Source organism: Onthophagus taurus, chromosome 2 (assembly GCF_036711975.1).
Source record: "Onthophagus taurus isolate NC chromosome 2, IU_Otau_3.0, whole genome shotgun sequence".
In the NCBI taxonomy this organism is placed as follows: domain Eukaryota; kingdom Metazoa; phylum Arthropoda; class Insecta; order Coleoptera; family Scarabaeidae; genus Onthophagus; species Onthophagus taurus.
In genome coordinates, this window is record NC_091967.1 from 2,733,243 (window position 1) to 2,751,588 (window position 18,346).

General features: G+C 30.6%; 2 protein-coding genes across 4 annotated transcripts; one reads left to right on the forward strand and one right to left on the reverse strand.

The window, feature by feature from the left end:
* Window positions 1-414: 414 nt before the first annotated feature.
* Window positions 415-1,766, forward strand: LOC111419211 (sugar transporter SWEET1). 2 transcript variants are annotated; one of them, XM_023051991.2, is made up of 5 exons: window positions 415-619; window positions 680-780; window positions 830-1,031; window positions 1,096-1,374; window positions 1,438-1,766. In XM_023051991.2, exons 2-5 carry the CDS (start codon window positions 701-703, stop codon window positions 1,534-1,536), a joined length of 660 nt encoding a protein of 219 aa, XP_022907759.1. In that variant the 5' UTR covers window positions 415-619; window positions 680-700; the 3' UTR covers window positions 1,537-1,766. The 2 variants fall into 2 exon arrangements, with proteins under 2 accessions (XP_022907759.1, XP_022907758.1); XM_023051990.2 differs by having other exon boundaries at window positions 415-780.
* Window positions 1,767-1,813: 47 nt separating this feature from the next.
* On the reverse strand, window positions 1,814-18,214 carry LOC111419210 (shootin-1-like). Of its 2 annotated transcripts, XM_071193883.1 has the most exons (6): window positions 17,882-18,214; window positions 8,058-8,330; window positions 3,211-3,397; window positions 2,740-3,150; window positions 2,506-2,686; window positions 1,814-2,451 (listed from the first exon to the last, which is right to left on the reverse strand). In XM_071193883.1, exons 2-6 carry the CDS (start codon window positions 8,281-8,283, stop codon window positions 1,945-1,947), a joined length of 1,512 nt encoding a protein of 503 aa, XP_071049984.1. In that variant the 5' UTR covers window positions 8,284-8,330; window positions 17,882-18,214; the 3' UTR covers window positions 1,814-1,944. The 2 variants fall into 2 exon arrangements, with proteins under 2 accessions (XP_071049984.1, XP_022907757.2); XM_023051989.2 differs by lacking the exons at window positions 8,058-8,330; window positions 17,882-18,214 and adding an exon at window positions 3,455-4,003.
* Window positions 18,215-18,346: the final 132 nt, after the last annotated feature.

The window sequence follows — 18,346 nt, forward strand, 5'->3', positions numbered from 1 at the left end:
AGGCTACCAACATTGCATATTATAGCTATTAACGTTGCAGTGCCACCTTTCGTTGGCTAGCTGATTCAAATGACAAGTTTGTTCCAGTTTTAGTTGGTATTTAATGTTAAATTGTTGTATATGTTCATTGAACTAACACTAGACCTAGAACCAGAAACATTCGGGTTTAATCCGTCTCTTAAGACGAAAACTCAGAATTATCATAAGAATGTCACCTTTTCTAAGCAAAACTGTTCGTTTGCAAAACTACCTGTACTATTGAGCTATGTTGCATTTGATGTAGGACAGTGCATTCATATATTACGAGTTATATGAAATTCCCGGTTTTATTTTAATATTAATATAAATACAAATTTTTAAATTAATAATATATTACCAACCTAAATTCTTGTAACTATTTCATAACCTCCAAATACTTGAAACGTCAAAACAACTTTTTTGCAATCATATGGAAGAAAAAAATTTAACGTAGTTTACTATTTTAAACCTTTTGCGATAACTATACTATTAAAAAAACGTTAAGAATTTAAATTACGTTGCTAAAAGCGAATAGTTTCACGGTAAGAGACGTGGCATTAATTCAAAAATGTAAATAAAAAGCTTTTGCGTTGGCGTATTTGTAAGTGAATAATTTTATTGGTATTGTTGATAACAAATTGTTAAGAGATAAAAATTTGAGATGTTCGATTGAAAAGGAAAGATGGTTTACTTAGAAAATTTACAATCGGTTTTGTCTGTAACCGTATCTGTTTCTACAATTTTACAATTTTTATCTGGAGTGTAAGTTATTTAATTTATTTTAATGTTGTGTTAAATTGATTTTTTTTAGGTTGGTGTGTAAGAAAATCGTCGAACGTAAAAGCAGTGGAGATATATCTCCTGTTTCGTTCATTTGTGGTCATCTTTCAACATCTTTATGGTTAAGATATGGATTCTTAATTGACAATTTTTCTGTTATTTTTGTTAACAGTATTGGGTGTTTATTATTTCTTTCATATACAATTATTTATGGGTATTATACTATTAAAAAGGTAATATTTTAAGGATAAAAATCTATTTAAGATAAATCTTGTTGTTGTCTAAAAATTTTTTTAGGTTATTTTATGGAGGCAATTTTACATATCATGTACAGTATTATTATTAATTTTGGCTTATTCTACTTACTACAGACATGACAGTGATTTACAACAAAATATGGGTATTATTTGCTGTGTAGTTACAGTAATATTTTTCGCATCACCCCTTTCTTCTGCCATGTATGTCATTAAAATGAAAAATACAAGTAGTTTACCATTTCCATTGATTGTTGCAAATTTTATTGTGGCTACTCAATGGTATGTTTATGGGGTTTTATTGGAAGATCAATTTATACAGGTAATTATTCTTAAAATAACCTTTATTTTCTTTCTTGCTTAATTAATAAAATTTTTTTTTCAGATTCCCAATTTATTAGGAAGTTTGTTATCTCTTTTCCAACTACTTTTATTCTGCATTTTTCCAAGTAAAAAGTATCAATCTTTAGAAGACGATATTTAAAATTAAATAATTATATCTGTAAATGAGAAAATGTTCATAAAAGTATATATTTAAGACATAAGATGGAGCACTACTTAAGAATTTGTAAATCAGCTTATTGTTCCATTATATTTTCATGTAATGTTAAAGATAAAAGTTGGTGTTTTAGAATTACTGACAAAACTGTGTTCTCTCTGTGGATTAAATAAACAATGTGATGTCATATTAAATAAATATATTGTTCCTCTTCAGATCTCTGATTTTTGAAACTCAATTTTTTAGGAATAAAACATTAATATAAAAAGAAACATGAAATATACATTTATTTACCTTTTTCTTGTAAAAACATAGATACGATATAAAACTAAACTTTTAAAAAAACTACATACAAATCAGATTTTACAAAAAAATCCAACACTACATTACTTATTACAACTGAACATCAGCAAACTTAGGACTGACAGTAATCTTACTTCTATTCGTTTTTCTCAAACTCCCCAATATATTCAACATTTCACTCATTGCTTTCGGCGTTTCCCTTTCTTTTTTACCAGAATCACTTTTTCTTTTTTTCAAGGTAAACATCCCCGTTTTAATTTGATTAATAATATCGTCATTAACTCCGTTTACGGCAGGTTTTTTCGTTTCATCAATTTCCGGACAAGAATCTATGCAAGTTTCTAATGGTACTAAAGAATTCTTCTTTTTTGTCCGTAATGGTGCTGTTGGTGGAGCTAAGGATGTTAGAGGTGGAGGTGGTGGTGGGGGGGGTGCTACAAAGGGAAGAGGTGGTGGTGGTGGTGGCGGAATCGTAATTGATTCTTTTTCGGTTTCTTCTAACTTTTTTAATGCGTGATCTAACTCAGTTTCGACTAACTTCAAACGTTCCTCTAAGATTTCTACTTGAGAATTAGATTCTTGTTGGTCTAACTTATCCTAAAAGAAGTAAATTTTAATGGTTAAAATAAACAAAAAATATTTATGTAGTACCTGAAGCGCAGTTATTTCTAAGTTATGTTTATTTCTTTCTTCTTCAATCGTTCTTTTTAATTCTTCAATTTCAAAGAGTAACATTTCATCAAAACCTTCATCCGAGTTAATTCCTTGCATTAAAACAGTGCTTTGATGAGCCAAGACGTTTCTTTCTTTTTTAAAGTTATCCGCTTCTTTTCTAAAAAAAAATTTCCCTTAAAAATTTTTATGAATTAATTTTTAATTTTTTACCTTAATCTAACAGCTTCATCTTTTTGTATTTCCTCAGATTGTTTCGTTTCTTCCAAATCTTTCTGCAACATCTTTGATATTCTCAATAATTGTTCATTTTCTCTTTGAATTTCGATTATTTTCGCTTCCATTTCTTTCGTTTTTTTCTTTTCCGTTTCGAGATCTTGACTGAGATTAATATTTTGTTCTATCGTTTCAAATTCTAATAATTTAGCTGCGTTTAATTCAGATTGTAACCTCCCGATTTCAACGCTTAGTTGTTTAACAGATTCCCTTAAATTTTCTAAATCATGATCACCGCTTGAATCGTCTGGATCAACTCCTTCATCCACATAATCTACGTCTAAATGAAGTGTTCGTCTTCTCAACACTTTATTTTCTCTGTACCAATTACTCGCATCACTTAAAGCCCTATTAAAAAAGTGATTGTTGATTTCAATTATAGGACAAAATTAAATAATTAGATCTTACATATGCATTGCTCCCGTTTCTGTTTCATATTTATTCTTTAGCATGTCATATTCTTGAAATAAACTTTTTGAAACCGTTGTTAACTTGGTTAAACTTTCGTTTTTTTCGAATAATTCCGTTTCGAGTTCTTCATTTTTGTTTTGGACGTTGTTGTATTGCTTCTCTAATTCCAAGTAATTTCGTATATCTTAAAAAAAAATAGAAAAAATCATTTTAAATAATGAAAAATGTTTATTATAATTACTTCGTGTGTATAAACCGAGCATTTTGTTGTAATTTTCTTTTAGATACTAATTAAATTTTGATTTATTTTGACGCAAAATTGACAATAATTTTGATAAATAACAGAACAATTTTTATTTATTTTGTAACATAGTAAACGCAGATAATAATTTTCTTTTAAGAAATTTTCATTGCTTTTAACAACTTAATAATGTTCCAACAGGAAGAATCTATTAAAAGTGTAATCTCTAAACATCCCATTACATCACTTATCAAATACATGATTTCTTTTCCACAAAAACAGATTAAAGTTGTAGTTGCACTCGCAATGAATTCAAATGAACAAAGTGCGTTGACTTTTAAGCTATCTATTCCAGTAACCATTTCCGTTTTGTACAAAGCTTCCCGTTTCTTTCTTCCGAGTCAGAATAGGATAAAATTATTTTCAAAGCAATGTATGGTTTATGTTAATCTTTAAAAAAATCTGTTAATAATGAAGAAAGGTTAAGATATGTTTTAATAGAATTTCTTTTGTGGTTATATCAACCGGTAAATAATACAGTAACACCTTTAAGTAACGTTCCTATTGTTGAACAGCATCTTTTAATGGTAATCGTGACGACATCAAGCGGTTCTTTCACTTTACTGAGACAGTCACTTGGTGATATAGAATTTCAGACGCGTGTAAAATGAGAGACGAGGAAAACGATTTTAATTTTTTGAATTTGTCTTGAATTCCTATTCAAACTTACATTTACAAACAATACAATGAATTTCACTTAAAATGCAATATACAAAAATAATTTTCTATAGAGTAAGTAGGAAAAAGGGGGAATTTTTGAATACAGGCCTCATCACCCTTCGAAAGTAGCAAACTCCTTCGTTTTGATGTTAATCACAAAGTCTCCTTAGAAAAAAAATTAAGTTTCTACGAAAGCCATACATTTTAGATATAGGCATGTAATGACAAAGTTCTCTTATTTCTCAACGTACAGCTTGGAAAGGAAAAAGTTGAGGTTGCCATTTAAAAAAATTAAGTTTTCGACTTTTGGGAAATTCGGCGCAAATTTCTGACCACCCTGTATAATTTTTTTTTAATTTTTTCAAGTGTTATGTAAGCTATGAGTCCTCTCTGTGCAAACCCTGAGAATATTTGGCTGGACTCGAGTGTAATTTCGAAAAATTATTGTTATGGTGAAGGGTTGCATCTGTCAAAATTTTTGAAAAAACTGAAATAATTCAAAAATGGTGCACTCTAGACATAATATGATGATTTATATCAAATTATATTAACCCTTTGTATCCCGGCGGTACTTTAAAGTACCGGTAGTTTTAAACACTCATTTTAAACTGTAGTCATCTATTCGGCGCATTTAGAACTATCGGTACTTTCTACTAAGTTTATACGAAAATATAAGTTTTATTGCAACCTTTTTTTTCTCAATATTTTTCCAATCCAACCAAACAAGTATTATACATCATTTTAAAGAGAAAGCTTTGAGCTTTAATTTAGAACAAGTCTCATTCCTTAATTTCAATAAATACGACTTCCAGGAATTTTTAAATTAGCATCTTTTTTGACACTTTTAGTTTATACGAAAATGTAAGTTTTGTTTCAACATTTTTTTTCTCAATATTTTTCCAATCCAACCCAACAAGTATTATACATCATTTTAAAGAGAGAGCTTTGAACTTTAATTTAGAACAACTCTCATTCCTTAATTTCAATAAATACGGCTTCCAGGAATTTTTAAATTAGCATCTTTTTTGACACTTTTAGTTTATACGAAAATGTAAGTTTTGTTTCAACATTTTTTTTCTCAATATTTTTCCAATCCAACCCAACAATTATTATATATCATTTTAAAGAGAAAGCTTTGAGCTTTAATTTAGAACAAGTCTCATTACTTAATTTCAATAAATACGGCTTCCAGGAATTTTTAAATTAGCATCTTTTTTGACACTTTTAGTTTATACGAAAATGTAAGTTTTGTTTCAACATTTTTTTTCTCAATATTTTTCCAATCCAACCCAACAAGTATTATACATCATTTTAAAGAGAAAGGTTTGAGCTTTAATTTAGAGTAAGTCTCATTCCTTAATTTCAATAAATACGGCTTCTAGGAATTTTTAATTTATCATTTTTTTTGACACTTTTAGGTTGTACAAAAATGTAAGTTTTGTTTCAACATTTTTTTTCTCAATATTTTTCCAATCCAACCCAACAATTATTATATATCATTTTAAAGAGAAAGCTTTGAGCTTTAATTTAGAACAAGTCTCATTACTTAATTGCAATAAATACGACTTCCAGGAATTTTTAAATTAGCATATTTTTTGAGACTTTTAGGTTATACGAAAATGTAAGTTTTATTTCAACATTTCTTTTCTTAATATTTTTCCAATCCAACCCAACAATTATTATACATCATTTTAAAGAGAAAGCTTTGAGCTTTAATTTAGAACAAGTCTCATTCCTTAATTTCAATAAATACGACTTCCAGGAATTTTTAAATTAGCATCTTTTTTGACACTTTTAGTTTATACGAAAATGTAAGTTTTGTTTCAACATTTTTTTTCTCAATATTTTTCCAATCCAACCCAACAAGTATTATACATCATTTTAAAGAGAGAGTTTTGAACTTTAATTTAGAACAACTCTCATTCCTTAATTTCAATAAATACGGCTTCCAGGAATTTTTAAATTAGCATCTTTTTTGACACTTTTAGTTTATACGAAAATGTAAGTTTTGTTTCAACATTTTTTTTCTCAATATTTTTCCAATCCAACCCAACAATTATTATACATCATTTTAAAGAGAAAGGTTTGAGCTTTAATTTAGAGTAAGTCTCATTCCTTAATTTCAATAAATACGGCTTCCAGGAATTTTTAATTTATCATTTTTTTTGACACTTTTAGGTTGTACAAAAATGTAAGTTTTGTTTCAACATTTTTTTTCTCAATATTTTTCCAATCCAACCCAACAATTATTATACATCATTTTAAAGAGAAAGCTTTGAGCTTTAATTTAGAACAAGTCTCATTCATTAATTTCAATAAATACGACTTCCAGGAATTTTTAAATTAGCATCTTTTTTGACACTTTTAGTTTATACGAAAACGTAAGTTTTGTTTCAACATTTTTTTTCTCAATATTTTTCCAATCCAACCCAACAAGTATTATACATCATTTTAAAGAGAGAGCTTTGAACTTTAATTTAGAACAACTCTCATTCCTTAATTTCAATAAATACGGCTTCCAGGAATTTTTAAATTAGCATCTTTTTTGACACTTTTAGTTTATACGAAAATGTAAGTTTTGTTTCAACATTTTTTTTCTCAATATTTTTCCAATCCAACCCAACAATTATTATACATCATTTTAAAGAGAAAGCTTTGAGCTTTAATTTAGAACAAGTCTCATTCCTTAATTTCAATAAATACGACTTCCAGGAATTTTTAAATTAGCATCTTTTTTGAGACTTTTAGGTTATACGAAAATGTAAGTTTTATTTCAACATTTCTTTTCTTAATATTTTTCCAATCCAACCCAACAATTATTATATATCATTTTAAAGAGAAAGCTTTGACCTTTAATTTAGAGTAAGTCTCATTCCTTAATTTTAATAAATACGACTTCCAGGAATTTTTAAATTAGCATCTTTTTTGACATTTTTAGGTTATATCAAAATGTAAGTTTAATTTCAACATTTTTTTTCTCAATATTTTTCCAATCCAACCCAACAATTATTATACATCATTTTAAAGAGAAAGCTTTGAGCTGTAATTTAGAATAAGTCTCATTCCTTAATTTCAATAAATACGGCTTCCAGGAATTTTTAATGTAGCATCTTTTTTAACACTTTTAGGATATACGAAAATGTAAGTTTTATATCAATATTTTTTTCACAAACTTTTGACTTCTTGGGACACAAAGGGTTAAAATTTAGCGGGGATCTCGAAAATTCAATAAAAATTGGTACATCCCATTTAAAATAATGAAGTTTTGGTGTATTTCCGGTATATCAGAAGTTGGAGAAAACTGAAAATATTTTAGCTGAACCTCGGATAAACGCTATATAAAAATTTTAGAAAAATAGTGTGCCACATACATATAGACGCAGCTCGTCGTGACAGACTCTGTACATACATTTAGTATTAAACAAACACTAAGGAAAAAACATTAACATAAACTTTCGAATTAAAACTTAATTGAAAAATATGTTATTGATTTGATGGTACTTTATTGTATTGCGAAAAAATACTTTCTTTTTTATATAACAAACAATTCTATCAACACGATGAAGTAAATGTTTATAAATAATAAAAAAAATCCTATAAATTGGATGATAAGATAACAACTAATTCATATCGATTTTTTTAACACTAAAAAACTAGAATCAACTTGTACGTCATCCTCAATTTCTAAATTTAATTTCTAATTCGTTATTGTTTCTGCTGAAGGTTTTATGACGACACAAAAACGGATGTTTTATAACAATCAATTTAAATAATAATACCGTGCGTCCTAACGGTATTAAAATAAAAATTGTACAATAAAAAATTTATCAAAAACACACATTGATTAAGTTAGTGCTAAAATAATACTTATTTTGTAACTTACTTTTTTCGTTTTGTGATAACAACATTTTCCTCCGATTTTCTGCTTCCTCGTATTTGAATTTCCATCGTTCGACTTCCCGTTCGAGTGGTGACGTCGTCGGCGAAGGTGGAGTTTTTAACGTTGGCGAAATTTGTCCATTTCGACTTAAACTTCTTCTTAATGGAATGTTGGTAGTTCCATTTCCTATGCAGGAAGCTACCGTTCGATTTGTTGCAACAGTGGTCATATTTATTAGTTTTTCTTCTATAATTTTAATGGTTTTTTTTACATAACCTAAAAAATAAAATTAATTAATTATTAATTGCAGCGCCTCGGCTCCGAACAACCTTGGGTTACGAAGAATGACTTAAATGGAGGTTGCTTGCAGTCGAGGCGCTCTAGAGTGTTGTCCAATTTAGAATCGGTATGAAGTTTTTTGTAGCGCCTCGGCTGCGAACGAACTTGGGTTACGAAGAATTACTTAAATCGAGGTTGCTTGCGGTCAAGTTTTTTGTAGCGCTTCGGCAGTAAGCCCCATTTTTTTTCGGAATGATTGACATTTGTAAATAGAGCTAACGTTACATAACATTCCTTCACGGTATAATTGACATTACAAAAGGAAACTAACCTTACCTAACAATCTTTACCTGGATGATTGACAGTTCAAAAGAAAACTAACCTTACCTAACAATCTTTCTATACTCTGTTTTTAAACCACGAGGAGTATTTTAAATTTGTCACCAGATTGACCTTGGGAATAATTAAAGAATACCTGTCCCACTTAAAAATCGATGATTTTTTTTTTAATCGGTAGGAAATGACTCAAAAGATGTGTTAATGATAAAAAAAAAGTGCGGAAAAGTGTAGTACTTACCGAAAATTCACTTTAAAGTTGCGATTTGACGTTTTTTTTTGGAAGTTCAAAGCAATGTTAAATATGCATTTTCGTATTAAATCCTAACCTGAAATTGTTTAATTTATACCCGCGCACAAAATCAAAAGTTATTTTCACTAAACTTATTGAGATTACAACATATTTACGGATGAAAACCTTATTTCTTAGGCTATCAATGCATAACGACAATTACCTGTCGTTAGATAGAATTGTTTCTACCAAATGTGTGTTAATAGACTTTATGTTAATAGATTGTGTATCAATTGATCTGTCAAACGACTAAAATATCTTTAAATTGTAAATATCAATGATAAATAAGTATAGTAGCTTATTTAATAATAGTTTGCTTAAATTAAAATAGTTATTTATTAAAAAAGACATGTGTATACATGGTTACAAAATAAAAATAAATAAATAACCCGTGTGACGATAGCAACAAACTGTGCATTTAACTAAATGACAATTACAACTGACAACACAAGCAATGTTAACCATGTATCTCTCGTATTAAATCCTAACCTCAAATTGTTTAATTTATACCCACGCACTAAATAAAAAGTTATATTCACTAAACTTGTTGAGATTACAACATAATTATACATAATAACACCTATGTGAAGTTAGCCCCCAATTAAATAGCATTTTACATGTATAGTATTTTGATTATAACATGAAAACCAGTGAACCGATTTCGATAAATAATGTCTCATTCGAAAGCTTAATCCTTGGCCAATACGAAAGTGGAAATGCCCGTGAAAATTTGAAAACTCTTTCGAATTTCGCTAAAACGTCAAAATAAAGCGAAGATACACGAGAATAACACAAAATTGACCTTCTTTAAGTGGTGATAACTCGTAAACGATGTACCCGATGATCAAAATCTATACGTCACTCGATTCGTCATAGTGTCTTCTATCGGAATCACAAAATGCTTGATTTCAATTCACTCCCGCTAAGTTTATACAGCCCTCGGAATGACACCATCTTCGGCTCGTTGTTTATGCACGCGTGAACGCTCGTGCTATAAATTAATTTTTAATTTTAACTAAATCGACTATAATTAGAGAACAGTTTGACGGATTTTAATGTTTTATATCTCAATCGAAAGTTTGTGTCTGGCAGAATGCTGTTGTCGAAATGCCCGATTCGAAATATTTAAAGATTTTGATTAAAACACAACAAACGAATTAATTAAACACATCAATTATCTCCGTAACTAATTGACCAATTTTAGTCATCAAAATCTCGGTCGAAAGTATGATCTGCAATGAATGCGAAGGTGGAAATGCCCGATTTCAAAATTTACTAATTATGTGCGTACAGCCATTGAAATGACCCCGCGAGAGATTTCGAGTCGGGCATTTCCACTTTCGTATTGGCCAAAGATTAAGCTTTCGAATGAGATTTTGATTATCAAAATTGGTTGACTAGTTTTCTTGTTATAATCAAAATACTATACATGTAAAATCCTATCTAATTGGGGACTAGGAAAATTTGAAGTTAACCTCGCATAGGTCATAATGACTAAGTGCCTGTCGTTACATAGACTGTGTGTCTATTAACTGTGTACAAGAGCGTCGCCAGATAGGAGCAAAGATAGATTCGAAAAAAGAAATTGAATAGAATATAAGATACAAATAGATTCTAAAAATCTATTTGAAATGTTTATAATCTGTTATCGCATTTAAATAGAGAGCATGAGAGTTAAATAAAAATTTGTTATTAAAAGACTTCAAACCACATAAATATTATAATTAGGATAATTATTAGTTAGTTTAACGTTATTTTGGAACTTAATAACACTTATTATTGATGAAAATCCCTTTCGTAGTTACAAAGTTTTAACATCAAAAGTTCATAACGTAGGGTGTATGACGTAAGATGGGTTTATGAGAAAGTTGAACTTGTTCATTCATAAGTAGATAGTTATTATTATCTTTATAATTTGTTACACGAATGAAAAAGCTCAACTCCTCCATAATTTATATTATGTTCAGTCTTTATGTGGTGCTGAAAAATATTGGAATTTTCTTTAGTTTTATGTTTCTAGTTTTCAGCCTCCTCCACATTTGTCCGATAGCAACAAACTTGTATCCGTAATTTTTTATCTACTTTCTTAGCTGATATCTTTCTTATTATTAGAGATAATTCGAGATAATAATTAGAGATTCTTTCTCTATCTAAAACCGGTCTTTGTCTGTCCATAAGTTAATACTAAGATCAATCTGTACTTAAACTACAAAGCGTTGGCTCTGTACTTAGATTAAATAGCTTAAAATTACCAAACTTCAAGCCTTTGTGCAATTGTTATCAAACTGATATTTAAAAAACTATTATCATACTCGGAAAGAGCGCCCTTTAAATTTATTATATCTTAACCCGGGTTTTCGTTGGTAAATGGGTCTATCGGCGTCATGCTTAATTCGCCCTTCATATACATCCCTACACGCAAAAACGCTTAATTACTATTCCTTTAAACAAGTTTCTTATTTGATATTGGGAAAACTATAGAAGTATAGATCTATCTTATCTACAATTTGCTGCTCTTTCTAATGGTGTATAACACGCGGCTATCGCTGCTTCGTTATAGAGTTTTTTCCTGGTGATATAAGAAAGTTATTGATCCCAACAATGTTTAAAAGTAGCTAAAACGTGTGAATTTGGTAATTTTTTGACCAAAAACGTCCTTGTGTAAGTCTATAACTTCATGATATACTTCTATAGTTTTCCTCATATCAAATATGTAAGAAAGTTGTTTAGAGGTAGAGCAATTAAACGTTTCTGTATATAGAGATGTATATTAAAGGTGATTTAACCATGATGCTAATTGATATTGACCAACAAAAACCCGGATTAAGATATTTGAAGGAGCGTTCTTTCTGATTGTGAACACAGTTTTTTAAAATTCGGTTTGATAACAATTGCACAAGGGCTTGAAGTTTGGTAATATTAAGCTATTTTACGTACAGAGCGGTGTTCTTCATCTTTTATTGATTTTAATATTAACATATCGGCAAACGAGGACCGACGATTTCATAAAGAAAGAATCAAGCTTTCATATGGTGCATTTAGTGTTCTGCTATATCTAATAATAAGAAAGATATCAGCTAATAAAATAGATAGGAAATTGCGGATAAAAATTTGTTGTTGGAAGGTTTGTTGCTATCGTCACATCGTCAATCGGGCATTTCCACTTTCGTATTGGCCAAGGATTAAGCTTTCGAATGAGACATTGTTTATCGAAATCGGTTCACTGGTTCTCATGTTATAATTAAAATACTATACATGTAAAATTCTGTTTAATTGGTGACTAACTTCACATAGGTGTCATTATGAATAATTATGTTGTAATCTCAACAAGTTTAGTGAAAATAACTTTTTATTTAGTGCCTGGGTATAAATTAAACAATTTGAGGTTAGGATTTAATGCGAGAAAATACATGGTTAACATTGCTTGTGTTGTCAGTTGTAATTGTCATTTGGTTAAATACACAGTTTGTTGCTATCGTCACACGGGCTATTTATTTATTTTTATTTTGTAACCATGTCTTTTTTAATAACTATTTTAATTTAACTAAACTACTATTAAATAAGCTACTATACTTATTTATCATTTATATTTACAACATAAAGATTGCAAAGAGCTTTCAGTCATTTGACAGATCAATTGATACACAATCCATTAACACAAAGTCTATTAATACACATTTGGTAGAAACAATTCTATCTAACGCCATTTAATTGTCGTTCTGCATCGATAGCCTAAGAAACAAGGTTTTCATCCGAAAATATGTTGTAATCTCAACAAGTTTAGTGAAAATAACTTTTTATTTTGTGCGTGGGTATAAATTAAACAATTTCAGGTTAGAATTTAATACGAAAATGCAATTTTAACATTGCTTTTAACTTCCAAAAAGAAACGTCAAATCGCAACTTTAAAGTGATTTTTCGGTAAGTACTACACTTTTCCGCACTTTTTTTTTATCATTAACACATCTTTTGAGTCATTTCCTACCGATTAAAAAAAAATTCATCGATTTTTAAGAGGGACAGCTAATCTTAATATATGCCTTGACCTTGCACGTGAATGGTGAATGCGAGGAAGGTTCACACACAGGAAATTTTAAATTTTGAATTTGAAGGTTAGGTTATTGACAATTCGACAGTTTCATGTCATTATTGTAAATTTTGTGTTCTTAAACCCTTCTTTATTATATTTTGAAATAAATACACTCATAACTTCAATGTTAATTTGTATGTTTAGTGTTGACGATAACAAAGGAAAATAAATACAATAATAAGTAAATAAATAAATAATAATAATTATTAATTTAAATTTACCGCCAAAATATCTAGTGATATTTTCTGGTGATTTTTCCTAGTGTAAATCTGACTTTCGCGTTTACTCCTCCTGGTTTAAAAACAGACTATAGGGATGGTTGACATGTCAAAACAAAACTAACCTTACCCAATATAAAAATAGATTTATAAAAAAATGTATATCTCAAAAAACTAAAAGTGATTTTTCAACACGGATACTATTATTAAAAAGAAGATACTTTAATTAAACATTTATGCAGATTTTGTAATGATTTGCCAAGTAATTTATTTTTTACAATTTTTTAAACGTAATCGGTAACAAAATGAAATCGTTATAAATTTCGATTAAATTCGGATAACTAGAAGTGACAGTGGCAGTATCCCGCCAAATCTGACGCCATATTATAGCGAGTTACCAAGGTATGTTGCTATTGGTGGTAAAGATTTAAAACTTTCTAGTTCTAGGTCTAGTGTTAGTTCTACACTGACCGGCAAAAAAAACCGGCCACTAAAATGTAGCCACAATTTCAAAGCTGGCTTACTCGCGAACCACTCATTCGATTTTGATGATTCTTTTTTTGATCGAAAGGTTGATTCGTCTGTAATAATACTGCGATAGAAATTTTTATTCGGATATTAATTTGAGCATATACACGGTGCAAGAATGAGAAAACCTTTTTTTCTCGAAATTTGTAATACCCTGTGGGGTGCAGCTGCTACAGCAGAGGGTGTTAACTGGAATCAAACGGTAGCCCAATCTTTTCTAAGCATTTTGTTTTTTTATTCACTCTATTATCTCTGTTACTAACGAAGATGCAGTATTTTAAAGCGATCGCCTGTGAAAACAAGACGAGTTACAATAGTAGCTGATGACCGTTTTATTGTTCTAAGCAATCGTAGTACGACAGCTGTAGAAGCTCGGTGTCGTCTTCAAATGGTGTATTTTGTTGATGTCAGTGAGAGAACCATTCTCTGAAAACTTGCTAGATGTGGTCTCGCTGCAAGAAGACTGCCAAAGGACCGAGGCTGCTTCCAAGATATCTGCGCGCTTACATGTAAATTGGGAGATCGAGCAATGGAGGAAAGTCCTTTTTACGGATGAGTAGTGGTTTTGTCTATCACCCGATGGTCGATGAGCGAATATGAAGACGTTGAAATGAAAGATTTGTGGACTATACAATTATGAAACGCGAATATTTCGATGGTGGTTCTGTGATGGTGTGGTCGGGAATTTACAATGAAACCTATACAGATTTTTAATCTTTGTTAAAAGTGGCGTCTTAAATCACTGACCTTGAAAACAAAAACTGGGCACCCGAAACAGTTTTGCTGAAGCACTTACATTTTCTTAGAATTACAGAATTCCGTACGTCCTTCATTATTGTAAACATCTGTTGACAAATAAACAAGAAAACAAACTTAATTTAATGTAACAATTAATAATAACACGAAAATTAATAGTGTGTGTGCCACCCACGAGCTAAAATAACCTCATGTAGTCGATGCGGCATCGTACTGATTAGGTTAGTAATTGATTCCTGAGGAATTGCGGCAAGCTCTTTTTCAAAAGCAATTCGTAACTCTTGAAGGGTGTTCGGTAGGACAGGACGACGACGAATGCGTCTCTAAAGTTGGTCCCAAAGATATTCTACAGGGTTAAGGTCCGAGCTGCACGCTAGCCACTCTATCCGTTCAATACCCTACTTCATCAAGATATTCGTTAACCACACGTGCTACGTGCGTCGCGCATTGTCATGCATTAGCATGAATCCGTCACCAAGAAAATGGGAATAGAACCTCCATGGAAAGGTACTCTTTCCGAAATTGTGGAGGTCGCAAACCTTTCATTACGACGTCTCCACACTCATTCTCGACCATGAGAGAAAATCGGGACTCGTCAGTGAAGAGCACCTTACCCCATTGTTCCATTCCTTAATTCATATGTACGCGCCCAAATTGAAGACGTGCTCGCCAATGTCTCTGGAGCAGTCGAGGTCTTTTGGCAGGTCTTCTTGCAGTCAGATCACCTTCATCAAGTCTTTGATGAATAGTTCTTTCACTTACGTCAACCCCACGCACCATTTGAAGACAATCCCGAAAAAAAAAAAAAAAACAAGATGTTCAGAAAAGATTAGCCTACCGTTTGATTCCAGTTAACACCATCTGCTGTAGCAGTTGCACCCCGCAGAGTATTACAAATTCCGAGAAAAAGAAGTTTTTCTCATTCTTGCAGTCCGTATATGTCCAAATTAAAATCTAAATGAAAGTTTCTATCGCAGGATTATTACCGAAGAATCAACCTTTCGACCAAAGAAACAATCATCAAAATCGAATGCGCGGTTCGCGAGAAAGCCAGCTTTGAAGTTTTGGCTAACTTATAGTGGCCGGTTTTTTTTGCCGGTCAGTTTAGTTTTACACTAGCACTGTTACTATGTAGAATTAACACTATACCTAGAACTAGAATCATTTGGGTTTAGCCGCACGTCTCAAAAGACGGCTAACCCGAATGATTCTAATTCTAAGTATAGTATTAGTTCTAGTTTTACACTAGTTCTATCACTAAAAGTAACACTATACCTAGAACTAGAATCGCACGTCTTTAAAGACGGATACGTTCATAGGGAGTTGGATAAACCTACAGTATGTTTACTCAAACCTTTATTCTGTGCATTTTGGTAACTCGTGATAAGATGGCGGATTTTAAATCGAGGTCACAAAACGAGATGCCGCCAACATCAAACGAATCGACGTCAGTGTCATTTCTGGTGGTTATACATTCAAAATTAATTTTGTAAAATGATCAAATTTTTTAATAATTAATAATATTAAGCGAAAGCGTTAATGTAATTGTCCTATATTTAGCGAGAATTTTACGACTATCCCATTAGACCGAAAGTGAATTCAGAAAAGGAACGCGCTTCACTGTCTCCACACTGTACAAAAATAGAGAGAAATCTCTAACACAAGCCATTCACCATAGTTTATATGTTTCCAGCAGTCTAAACTCTTTTTTTCTTCTTTTTTTAGTCATCAAACTCGCTCCGCATAAAAATTTGTCATTTTGAAAAGATTAGAAATTGTTTATACAGGATTACAAATTTATAAATAATTTTGAATGTTGTTATTATAAAAAAAATTATCTTCAAAGGCTTTTGTGATCGTCCGGGGTTTATTTTCGTATTGGATTACGTGAGTGGGACGAGTTTTGTTAGGAAATGGGGATGTATTTGTGTATCGGTTGTTAAAATTAGTTTTGTGAATCACGTTTTAGGTATTTCCGGGTGTTTCAAAATTCTTTAAATTGATAACTCAAAAATTGTGTACTTTATGATTATTTTTCTTACAAATTTGTTTAGATTTAATAAATAACAAGAAACTTTCAAAAGAAATTTTACATTGGCAATGAATAAATTTTTTTTCGAAGGTCACCGAGTCAATCGACTTTCTCCACAAGCATCAGGTGGACATCCCATTTAACGTTCATTGTCATCAATACCACTTTGCGTTTTTGTTTTTGCATTAATAAATTTAAAATTCCTAATTTAATCAAATTGATTAAACATATCTGGTTTTTACTTCTCATGTTTTGACAACACCCGATAATAAATTTAAACGCAAACAAATTCTTCGTTTGTAATCTTTTAAACTAGATCCAGATATGTATCTGTTTAACATCAAATCGATTGAGCAATCTATAAACCAAAGCAGCAATTTAAATCCGGTGAGTTTGTTTTGATCTTAACATAAAAAGAAAATGTTCAACCATTTAAAAAATTTCAATGTTGAAATGAACACAAAGTTATAACATAACACAATTTGTTTAATTGATATATCAAGTAAAACCAAGTGAAGTAATTGAATTGAAATTGTTTCAAAATCGAAGCCTTAATCACCTTGTTGCAATAACTATACACAATTGGAATTCATTTAAATTGAATTTTGTATTTTTTTTGCACGAGTTTGAAAATTCATAATTTTGTCTCCTCCGACATTTGTCAGTATTCTTTGGGGTGTGTTTCAAAATCGTCCCTGATATATTTTAGGCTCAACCCTAATATTATTCAACAATGTCCTGACACCCTTGAACATCTTCATCACATCCATTCCTTTACTTTGTATTTAGAGAAAATTAAAGTTATTAATTTTTCTTTATTTAAATTTGCTTTATATATCAATATCTTTATATGACCACAATATAAATCATTCATTTATAATTATCTAACGGTGGTCAACATTGCGTGTATTTACCAAACAAACATGTTAATTTGTTATTGCACAAGAACAATCAAGGTCATAAACCATTAAACTCGCGTTTTCTATATATGTTATCGACACAATCACGACAAACACCAGCATAAATCAAAAACAATACATTTTTTTTACAAACAATTCTTTATCTTTCCGAGTTAATTACGCCTATTTCAACAATCCGATTTAATAGGTTGTGTTAAATGACAACTTCACATTTCCAATTAAATTTAAATTTGTAATTTATTCGCCTACGAATTTTATTAATTAAATCCGAACCGTTTTGAAGTTGTTTCGAGATGGAAAGAACTAGGGCAAAACGCTCTGATTCGTAACGCGGCAACAGGTTAATTTTAAACCTTACTTAAATCTCCCAACTTACGTGATATAAAGAAGAGAAGAGATGAAGAAGAACTTTACACCTTCTTTTTCGCTTCGTCTTCTTTTCCAGTTTTTTTTAATTTTGTTCTGATGCGCACCGAATCCGTGGTGAAAGTCTCTCTCGAATGTTTTTTCGTAAGATGCGATACTTGAACGGTAAAAAGATTTAAACCCGAAGTAAAACGAACGCGCGCAACTTCTCCTCAACGAAATCCACCGCTGGACTGATGTCTGGTGGAACTTCGCCGCGTTTGAGACTGAGTACCGCACAACAACGAATAATGGTAGGAGTGATTCATCAAGATGCGTCAACTCTTAAAAGTATGCCTTAAACACGTTTTGTTGGTTTCTTTATCTTATCTTGTTTGGATAAATAATATTTTTTTTTTTACGTCAAATAAAAAAAATGGTTAAGTTGAAATGAATGAATGGGTTTTTTTGGAGTTGTTTCAAAGGATTTTTCATA